General features: G+C 39.0%; 1 protein-coding gene across 1 annotated transcript in view; it reads left to right on the forward strand.

Moving 5' to 3' along the window:
- Positions 1–7,496, forward strand: part of LOC125242700 (xaa-Pro aminopeptidase 1) — a 61,206-nt gene extending 53,710 nt beyond the window's left edge. Inside the window, exons 6-12 of the mRNA XM_048151595.1 lie at positions 124–222; positions 1,158–1,419; positions 2,719–2,923; positions 3,491–3,724; positions 4,165–4,236; positions 4,521–4,675; positions 6,362–7,496. Coding sequence (XP_048007552.1) covers positions 124–222; positions 1,158–1,419; positions 2,719–2,923; positions 3,491–3,724; positions 4,165–4,236; positions 4,521–4,675; positions 6,362–6,580 — 1,246 coding nt within the window. The 3' untranslated portion in view covers positions 6,581–7,496. The remainder of the gene's footprint in view (positions 1–123; positions 223–1,157; positions 1,420–2,718; positions 2,924–3,490; positions 3,725–4,164; positions 4,237–4,520; positions 4,676–6,361) is intronic.
- Positions 7,497–11,838: the final 4,342 nt, after the last annotated feature.

An 11,838-nucleotide genomic window follows, 5' to 3' on the forward strand; every position in this document is an offset into this window, starting at 1 on the left:
ACTCGCTTCGCTCGTGGTTCAACTATAGAATTCTTTCACTTGCTCGTTTTTCAATTCCACACTCGGCGTTAAAATACAACTTTGCCCCCTTGTATAACAAATAACTATTTTCTTTGTTACCAGGGACCTGAAGGTGTACGTGCCACAAGGCAAGCTATCCATGCCGGTACGCGAAGCGTTAGCCGTTTACAACTGCCCCATTCACAACAACAATTGTACCAGGTTCGTTACACAGCTTACTTTTTCAACTTTTACTTGTTGTTAGAGCAAAGTTACTTTTTGCGTATTCCATCTTTATTAAAATTGTATTTAAGTGAAAGCATCAGATGAAAGCGTCCAGAGGCCAACTGCGATTAGATTAGACGCGGATTATTATAAGATACAGATGTAGTACGAAAAGGGATTCCTTCGTATTCTTTCCGGAAACGTTCGTATTTATCATGCTAGTTCAGTCAATGTTAGTACATCTTGTACTGAGACTGACTGAAATAGCATGACACGTTTGTGCGTTCCTGTAACGTAACAATACGAAGGCAAATCTTTTCGCGCTAAATCTGTAGGTAGGTACTTCTTTCCGCCAATTTGAGATATTTTGATTTCTCCCTAAACACATTTTACTGCTCAGGACATACGCCTGGGATTCATATTGGACAGTGAACGGGTGTGTGAGAACCAGCTGCCCGATAACGTTCGTACTATAAACGATAATCACAAGTATCATATGCTTTATATCTGTGACCCTAAATGCGGTGGATATATGTTATCTAACAGTGGATGTGGCTACCGGGATGTGCTTGATATTGTTGTGGCCAAATATTTGGATATGTTATCTCAATGTCATATTGTACCGTCCAATATATTGGCTGTACGTTGCACATTATCTGTTCCATGTTTTAGCAAGTCTCGATAAGTCATCGTCTTGTTTCGATGTATATGCTAAATGTGACATGTCCCAAAGGCTGTACTGTGCTTGATGTTCGTTAAAGTGAATTTGATTCTTTGCGTCTTCTTTGGAGACGACATCCGAGTTTTTACTTCGTGCTTCAACACATAACAAGTACGATGATAACAAAAAACAAAAAAAAAACAGTTTTAACTAAAGTTTTAAGTAACTCGGTGTACTGGATGTAACTTCCACTCTATATCATATTTTGCAGCATAAAAGACTACTCCATGATCTACACCGACCTCCGGCGCATCACTGAGGCCAAAGTCCTCATCCCTTCCGGAGGAACATTCCAGAAGGGCGCCTCGGCAGCCATAGCCCAGAGCGTGCCTCGGAACAGAGGGTTCTACGTGCTGTCGCCTATTATGTACCTGAAGGCGCAGAAGACGAATGCCGAAGTGAAGTGTATGAGGAAGGCGCATTTGAGGGATGCTGTTGCGATGTGCACTCTTATTAGCTACCTCCAAGGAATGGTACGGTTATATATATTATATTATTACTCAAGTCTTGTCAACAGTTTTCCACCCTTTACTTGCCCTTATCCCACTCAATTTTCCACTTCTTTGGTAATTTCCATCTCATGATTAAGTATTTTACGTCGTCTAGCATAGAGCCCATCTGGTTTTTCCTTTTTGCCTTTCCTCTTACATCCCTCCTCAAAGTCCTTATCCCTTCCGGAGGAACATTCCAGAAAGGCGCCTCGGCAGCCATAGCCCAGAGCGTGCCTCGGAACAGAGCCTACGTGCTGTCGCCTATTATGTACTTGAAGGTGCAGAAGACGAATGCCGAAGTGAAGGAAGGCGCATTTGAGGGATGCTGTTGCTATGTGGTCGCTAATCAGTTATCTGCAAGGAATGGTATGGTTTCACAAATTTTAAATGATCGTATGTTGTAAAATACTTGCTTTACTTTTTTCTTCCATTCCATCCATCATTCCATCTTCCGTCAGCCTGTATGTATGTGAACCTATCTGAAATCTTTAGGTTTAGGCAGTGGTCCCACTAAATTCGAGTAAGCCATGAGCTATCAGCGATAGAAACGAACAAAAGATAGTCGCTTTCGAGTCCCGTGTCAGTAAAAGAGACGCGATGATGGCGCGAGCGAGTTACGGCTCAGCCACGACATTGGTCTAAGCGTGACAGCGGTGAGCGGCGGCCATACATTGGAGCGAGACACAGCGATGGGACTTTTCATTCGCACGTATGGCTGCCGCTCACCGCTGTCGCGCTTAGACCAATGTCGTGGCTGGGCCGTTATGGTTCATCGCCGAGCGTTGAACTGTAAATCGCTCGCTCTCTCTTTTATTTACACGAGAGCGACTATCTTTTGTTCGTTTCTATAGTCAATAGCTCATCGCTTACTCGCTCCTGGTAGGACCACTGCCTAATTATACATAACTAGCTTTTGCCCGCGGCTTCGCTCGCGTTAAAAAGAGACAAAGTAGCCTATGTCACTCTCCATCCCTTCAACTATCTCCACTTAAAAAATCACGTCTATTCGTCGCTCCGTTTTGCCGTGAAAGACGGACAAACAAACAGACACACACACTTTCCCATTTATAATATTAGTATGGATTATTAGAGGTATGTACTTAGGTATAAACTAATACATGAAAGGGGAGTCCGTAAATCTTCATCAAGACCTACGCATGAGGCGTCATTCAGCTCAAATACTTATTAAACCCTCCCAGATACAATCAAGGAATATACCAATTGTCATATTTAAAAAGTGTAATGAAAATGTGTAGGTAAAAAAAATATATTGCATTTCAGGTAAAAGGCCAGTCCGAGCTCTCAGTAGCCATGAAAGTAGACGTGACCCGCGCCACGCAGGCCAACTACGTGGGCCCGGCGATGCGCACGCGCGTGTCCTTCGGCGCGAGCGGCGCTGACCCGGACTACCGCGCCACTGTGCAGTCTAACCGACAAGTGTTCAGCAACACTACCCTGGTGATACAGTCTGGAGGACAATATATAGGTAATAAGTTCTTTTTAACGACAGCTTCTGACCTACGATCTGTCAGGTTGAATTGAACCGAAGCCAGAGGGGACCCAGCAGATAGGAAGGCGCGGTGCGAGCTTATGAAGGTCCTTTGCACCTGTGGAGGTGCCCCAGAACAACAACAACAAACTAGGTTTTCTCTTACACATTTGCATTTGTGACCCAATATATTTTACTACCTTGGCTACTGCTACTTTTAAAGCATTTGAGATATCTGAAACAAAATTCGGGAAAATAAAGCTAGTTACTCAATTACTTTCTTCCTGGACTTTTAGTAATATACTATCAGGCAATATAGATCGATTCGTTCACGAATAAACTATTGTATCGTATTGATTTGACAAATCTGCACGCAGTCGTGAATTACACGATTTGTATTGTATACAATCCTACCGGCTGCGCCATGTAATATTATGATATTTCTATTAATAAAAACGCCACTTATATTCAAGTAGACATCTACTCCACGGGTACTCTTAATCTATTACAATGTGTTTCGCGACCCTCTATGTCGAAACTGCAAACGAGTTGTTTTATTTCCAGAGGGCACAACCTTGGTGACCCGCACGCTCCACTATGGCAGCCCTCAGGCCAGCGAGCGTCGTGCATACACGACAGTGCTGCGCTCTCTCGCGGCGTTATCGACATTTCAACCACCAGCGGCGTTGCCGGCTGCCCACGCAGATCCTATCGCTCGCGCACCGCTGTGGGCCGCGAGGCAAGACTATATGAGGCCCACGGGCTTCGGAGTTGGTGCAGCTAATCATAGAAAAGAAGGTAAGCTGAGGGCTTGCCTAGTTTATAAGCTCAATAAGTACTACATGACAGTGCTGCGCTCTCTCGCGGTTCTGTCGACATTTCAACTACCAGCGGCGTTGCCGGCTGCACATGCTGATCCTATCGCTCGCGCACCGCTGTGGGCTGCGATACAGGATTATATGAGACCCACGGGTTTCGGAGTTGGTGCAGCTAACCATAGGAAAGAAGGTAATCTGAGGGCTGAGCCGGCTGGGCTAGTTTATAAGCACTATGAGATACGCGCACATGACACAGTTCTCCGCTTGAGGCGCTGTTGCCAACCATTGAAAACCACTACTCATTAAAAAAATTGACGTAAGCTGTGCTGATGTGCGCTTCAATCTTGCTTGTGCCCACATTCAATTTGAGTCGTGTACGATTATTAACCGCATACTATTGATTATGTTTTTATGTTACAGACCCCGTTGTCGTTGACTACAGACAAGACAAAAACCTGTACACACTATCGGAAGGATACTTTATCACAGTCGGTTAGTATTTAATTATTATGTTTTGAACATGTTACGAATCACCTACCGTAGCGTAGTAGGGTTTAGGTCACTTCCAAACGTTGGTCAGTCCGTAGGCGGGGCGTTCTAATATGAATCATCTTCATGTTTCTACCTAAAATCGAATCAAAAATCGAAACACTACATAATTATATATTCATGACTTTCACAGTTTTTTCTAGCATTTGCAGTTTTAGCTTAGTCGGATGTCGGTTCCTAAATCGCGTATAGTGTCCATTACAATTCTTCCTTTATTTCTTCCCCAGAGCCCGCTTGGTACGAGCCAGGCAAGTTCGGAATCGTGCTGGGGAACATTCTGGAAGTGGGCGCCAAGTCCAACGAATACCTGTACTTCACCGAGGCCACTCTGGTGCCGTTCGAGCGGAGTCTCATCGAGGTGTCCATGCTCACGGAATATGAGGTTAGTTTCGTACTGACTCTATGGGATCTGACCAACAATTTATGAATAAGGCAGTGGTCCCACCAAGAGCGAATAAGCTATGAGTTATCGGCTATAAAAACGAACAAAAGATAATCACTCTCGTGCAAATAAAAGGGACGCGATGATAACGCGGGCGAGTTATAGTTCGTAGCCGAGCTATCAGCTACAAATCGCTCGCTCTCTCTTTTACACACGGCAGCGATTATCTTTCGTTCGTTTTTATAGCCGATAGCTCATAGTTTGACCAATGGCTATGGACCAATGGTTTGGCTTTTGGTGGGACCAATGCCTTAATAACTAATCTTCGATTTTATTTGCGATTACGGAATGTTTGCTATTGGAAATGTTGGGATGTGCAATTGTGTAGACGTTATACACATGAGATATGCAGATGATGTCAAATAATTGAAAAAGTTTTGTTCGTGAAGTCAAATCCTACTGCATCATTATATTTGTCTCGTGCTGCACGTTTCTGTATTTAATTTTCTTAACCCTTTAACTGGCAAGCCAATATATTTATTACCTACATGAAAAGTCGTGAGTTCAAGCCTTCTCGGTCTGGGTGCACGCTCATATTGGGCGTGCGGCGTGAATGACAAACATTGACAGCTCATACAAGTGTCTTGAGTCAACGCTGCATATAGATATATAAAGATCGTTATCAGCGTGCTGTATTGGTGGCAGAGTATGGTTGGCAAAAAAACAAATACACAAATATTTAAAACATTATATACTTAACAAATTATGAAATATACACATATTTATAATTATTTATCTAAATTACATTGAATAAATAACTAAAATTTGTTCAACAGATTTGGCTTCGTGCACTACTTTTGACTTGAACTGGGTACTTGAATAACAATTCTAGATGGTCTTATCTAGAGTGCATTTGATTATTTGGATTAAAACAATAATTATGTCTACACTTCGCGTAATGTATTTTTATGACATAATTAATGTCATTTACGTACCTATATTGTTTTAAAAATATATAGTTCATCGGAAAAGGCTTTGTATCGTAGAGGTATAATCCTAAGAAAGTAAGTATTTATTTTGTAGTTAAGAACAAAGTGAATATTTAAATGTAAGTATTTGTTTTTTTAGCCAACCGTACTGTTTGCCACGAAAAGTGCACCTTGATAACGATCTCTATAGATATAGCACGCTCGCCCAGCTCCGCATTGAGCGTCTACTCAGGCCTTCATATAGAACAGGCCCCGTAGCCGAATGGCACTTCTGCGACGCGAAACGCCACCGAAACGCCGCAGAAATGTAGTCTGGCTCTGTCGCGCCATCACGCAACGATAGAGATAGATAGCTACGAAAGAGATATTATCGTGAGCGTTTCGTGAGCGTTTGTGCATTCGGCTATGCACACAGCTACTAAACCTTCTGCTTCAGTAAAAAAGCGGCAATATACAATCAGATTACCGTAAGATTAAGTGAATTTGTGTACAGTCAACCAATTGGAACCACTAGGCCACTCTACAACCATGTCAAAATGACAAGCAGTAAGAGATTTCTTACAATCTGATTTATAACGTCACTATGACATAGTTCTACAGTGGTCTAGGATTCCAATGGGTTGACTGTACCTACCTTTGAAGATAAGTCTCAAAAAATCGTTAGACTTTATTTTTAACGATGTGTGAATTTGTCCAGCTAACCTGGTTGAACAACTACAACAAGCGGATCCGCGACGTGGTCGGCCCCGAGCTGAAGGCGCAGGGCCTCACGGACGTGTTCTACTGGATGATGAACAAGACTGTCCCGTACCCGCTGCCCTCTAAACAGGCCAAGTGTAAGGCCAGCTCTGCCGACTGGAGGCAACCGGTTGCTGTTGTTATAGCTGGGGTTCTTGGTTTGATTATTTTGTTATAAGAATTTGTGTTAGATGCGGTTTTATGGGTGAGAACTTCGCAGAATTAAGCATAAGGTAGACCCTGATGAAATTAATCTAAAATACTCACGTACGTCATGCGTCATGATCTTGAAATAAATATGTATGGAGTAATGCTAATACTGATGTTTCAAATAATTTTATTAATTATACTGATAGGTGTACCTAAGTATATTCCTGATGTTTACTTCTGCTAATTCTGGTGGTGGTGGGCCATTTTTTTCAAAGTTGTCCACCCCACTTTTTATGTAACGCGATTCATACTCAGAATCGCGAGGTCTTTCGATCCTGATAGGAGAAAAAAAATGTCCCAAGACTTCCACACAATTTTCAAACCTTCCATTTCCGTTACCGCCATACAAAAATGTATGAAAAAATGGTAACGGAATGGGAAAAAAACCTTGGGACACTTTTTATCTCTTCATCATATCACTCTTTAGGATTGGAGGAGCTCGCGATTCTGAGTGGAGTCCACATAAAAAAATCCCAATTAAAAAAAAGCGGGGTGGACCACTTTGAAAAAAATGGCCCAGGTACTAAATACGACTTGTCGCTAATAGACGCAGTTTCATAGTAAATACAGAAGGCGAATTAATGAGATTCGACTCAGCGAGCCTATAATTAGTGGATGACAGCCTTAAGTCACCATTGGGTTTGTAACATAGGCTGCGCGTTACAAAATAACTCGAACAATTTAATTATTTTTACAGTATTTTGAACTACTTTACGCAACTTAGGCACTGGTCCCAGCAAACGCGAGTAAGCTATAAGCTGTCATTGGTAGAAACCACAGATGTCATATATACCATAGATCAAGCAAACGTATCTACTTAGCGTGTCAAATGAACTCAGTGAAATCCACTGAGTTGTCCGTCTTTAATCGCAGCTTGCAGCTTCGGGCGTCAATTTTTGTAAGTTGAAGTCAATCAAAACATAAAAAATGCCTCGTTACGTGATATTCAATTGCAACAACACAAAAATTATGAACAATCAAGAGCCTGAGACATATTTAAAATTACAGGCAAGAAACAACTTCAGTACAAAATTTGACACGCTCGGCCCCTATACAAATAGATGAACTTGTTTCTTCTATCTAAATATAGTTCTGTGGTAGAAACGAACAAAAGATGGTCGCTTCTGTTTAATTACAAGAGACGCAATGATAGCGGAAGCGAGTTATTATAGTTCGTCGCCGAGCGATGAACTATAAATCGTTCGCTCTCTCTTTCATTTACACGATAACAACTATGCTTTATTACGCCCTTTTGATGGAACTGTTGCTTTAGTTTACCTTCCCTTTTCTTTGTATTGAAAAAAACTTGTATCTTCGTCTGTCAATGAAAAGAAAATTGTAGTAAGTATGTATGGAATGCATATAGACTTACTGCGTTTTAACTTTGAGGAACAGCGTGAGATACGAGTTTTTCTAAAAGTAGTGACGATATTTGGAATGTTCTGATCAGAATAGTGTGGTGTTAGCTTGTGACTTGTGACCAAGTGTTATTTGTAAAGCTGCTTTGTGTAAAGTATATTTAAGAAATGCCTGTGTGGTGACGGGTTAAGAATTTCACCACCCCCTTTCTTCCCGTGGGTGTCGTAGAAGGCGACTATGGGATATGGGTTAAATTGTGGCGTAGGCGAGAGGCTGGCAACCTGTCACTGCAATGTCACAGTTTCGTTTTCTTTCAACCCCCTTATTTGCCAAGAGGGGCACTGAAGCTGTAGTAGTTTCATGTGTTCTGCCTACCCCTTTATGGGATACAGGCGTGATTGTATGTATGTATGTATATTTAAGAAATAATAATAATTATACTTATTATTTAATTTCACTAAAGCGAAATTTATGCACTTAGGTAGAATATGATATATTTCGAAAATTGAATATTTCATATTATTAATACTGATTGGCGAAATAACGGTAACAACACCTATGGCTACTTAAAATACGTGTGGCCTTTTATTAGATAAGGGTCCTCCTATCATAAATTATTTTAGTTGGGAATTTTGGTGAAAACGTCTTCTTATTTCTCTTGAACCACAAGGGGCCCTTCTGTCATGTAAAGCCACAAATATATGTGCCTTAGATAAGTTGAGATGTTCTTCGAAAAACAATTATATTAGCAATACCTATTTATTTACTTTTCCTAGCGTTCTACAGCAATAATACGACATTTAAGCAATAGATGACATACATGTTAAATAAATTATTGCCTGGATCATCAAGTGCCTTTACTGAAGCCTTAATTGTGTGCCTGAGTAATAACAGTCATAGGTATTTGGGGTAGTGGGGCAGATTTTTGAAATTCGATCATTCGATTTTGTGATTTTTTTCATTAATAACTATCTCTATTAGTAGCCATTTAAACACTACCAATAGAATTGAAAATGAGTGGTTATTGCCACTAGATTCTGAAATACGAGCGCTCGTTTGTTCAAAAATAGCTTTTAATCGTTTTCCACAGACTTCCGAATGGCGAAATCCTGATTTCGAGACTGAAAAATCGGTCCCCACTAAACGTATGATATACGTATATTTTTTACTAGTGGAATTATGATCAGTCCCATGGGGAAAATTGTTTATTAAGTATGACCAATTAACCACATTTACACAGTTTTCACCTAGAATAGGTGGTTTCGTATGAGTCAAAGTCTTCTCAAATCAATTAAAAAAAAATAACAATAGGCCTCCAGTCATCACATTTTAAAGTAGTCTTGTTATAGATAAGTGTTTATAGGTAGGCCAAAAAATGAGCTATATGCACCGAGTGCCTTACTGATCATGTAGTCTGTATAAAAGCTTTTAGAATAAGTTACCTCGAATATCATGCATATTATATACTGTCTTAAAAGTTTCGTGTGTTTTTTTAAATAGTTTCTACTTTATCAACTTGCTTGCGTGCATTTTTATATGTTTAGAATCAGCGTATAAAAGAGTAGAATTAGTAAGTGACAACATTGTTGGATCATTTAGATTTTTTACACAAATTGACTTAAAAGAGATACTATTTTTAGTCTGCCATGCCGTTACGTGTCTTAGACTTAGAAACAAATATTTAACTATAATTTAAGTGTTTCACATATCAAACTAAAAAATATAAATAAGTATGCAGTTTTGATATTACATAATGTATTACTGTAGGTATGCATAATATACGTTATCGTATTTATATGCATTTATCGTCTTTGATATCTCTGTTTTATGTCAGAAAAATATATCATTCATTATCAATCGTAAGTACTTGGCATACCTAAGGCAATATTTAGAAAGCAAGCAATATTTTGTCGATTACCTATTAATGTCTTTATTTTAATTATTAGGTAGATACGTAAGTATATATTAATTATAAATAATAATTATATGCAAAGTAGACTTTTCTGCTTAGTGCGTTTTCACATTATCCGATCCGATATCGGATGTCGGACCGATATCCCATACATTACAGGCGCCATCTTGGATTTTTTCCATTGAATTTCTTCCGACATCCGATATCGGATCGGATAATGTGAAAACGGCCTTACTTTTGTATCACGTAGGTGTAGTTTGTGCCATTCACAATGACGCGCTGAGTCGTCAATTCTAGCCTATAATAATATGTCATTACGAGTCAAGGCGGTCGTCATCGTGGATGATATTTTCTATAAATATCATTTGTTTCGTTTTTAGATATTAAACAAATGTTAATAATGTGTGTGAAAATTAATTGCTTGTATTATAATGCATAGTTATGAAAATAAATGTTCTACTGAAAATTACCTGTTTTTAACTCCGAATAAGTTAACTCGGTTCGGGCAAAACATTTTGCATTTCCTCTTTTTAAATTGGTATGGAAGCTGATAAAATTAAGTTTTGAATTTTTAAATTGGTATGGAAGCTGATAAAATTAAGAGTTTTGAATGATTCACGGTTATTTTCATTCGACTTATATTGACCGGGATATAGACCGTTATTATCTTTTTGATTTTTGTCGAGTTTGTTTTCTGTGATCATGTTGCATGTAACTGCGTCGTAATACCGGGAGCTCGACAAAAATCAAAAAGGTAATCACGGTCTATATCCTGTCCAATAAAAGTCTGATAAAATTAAATAGAACAGTAATATATCGGATTGAAGGACTTGATCCAAAGGGTTAGAAAAAACAAGAGTAAGACAATATGATAGCAGTTTTATTCACATTGGTCCATACGAATTGTGAATCACAATCAATTGTAATAAAACTAATTTGGTACATTTACCAAGAAAATTCGGGAAAATGGGACAAGGTATTCGTAGTTTTAGTAAATAAGATTACATACCAGTAAAGTAAGAAAATGTAATCAATTGTCCGCCGAGGCGGAGCCGAGGTCAACAAACATCTGATGCTTTATTGTTTACTGGCCAAGGTGTGTATACTATTGTTCGACGGAGCCGGGAAGAAGTAACTTCATTTAGCACAACGGCCTGAAATGTGACGCTTGCCGGCTGGTGAACAGAAAAGACTTTTTCAGAGATGATTTCTGAATACGCCCAATTTCAAAATCGGCTTGGTAAGTGTACCGGTACCACCTTGATATTGCACACATTAAATGCATCACTCTTACATAACCTCAATAAATATTTACATAAAATAGTGCTATAGCATAAAGCAGTGAGAAATTAATAATTAAATAACAATAGTAACACAGTGCGATTAACAGAAAATGCAACATTTGTTATAATAACGAGTAGTATTTTAGTAATTTGAGATAAACTTAATTAATAAAATAATCCGAAATCAACCTTACAATCTAATTAAACTCAATTTCGCTTTCACGAATGATTTTAATTTTAAAATCAATACGAACTACTTTTCAGTGATTTATGTCAATAAATAAGTAATTTGTACATGAAAATTAGACTTTTGAATATACTCATAAGGTATATTTTGGAACATGCGTAAATAATTCGACCTTGCTTCCCATTACATTACATAGCTTCGTGTTTTGCGAATACTTATAAATATGGATATCATTTTATAATAGCTATTTATCTTTTACAGCGAATATCGTCACAAATACATCTCACTATTTCATTTCTAGTTTAAGCTTCAGTCTTCAGGCTAAACCTCCGATTATACACCATTTTATTGAATTCCGTTAACTTCGGCATCCATCCATTATAGGAAACAGAGTGGCGTAGTTACTTTTCTTAAATTTGTATTTTTTTCTAAAAAAAACATACACCTGCGATGAATGTTACTTTAATTGCTGTTGAGAAACGGGC

This window comes from Leguminivora glycinivorella, chromosome 3 (assembly GCF_023078275.1).
Source record: "Leguminivora glycinivorella isolate SPB_JAAS2020 chromosome 3, LegGlyc_1.1, whole genome shotgun sequence".
NCBI classification, from domain to species: Eukaryota; Metazoa; Arthropoda; class Insecta; order Lepidoptera; family Tortricidae; genus Leguminivora; species Leguminivora glycinivorella.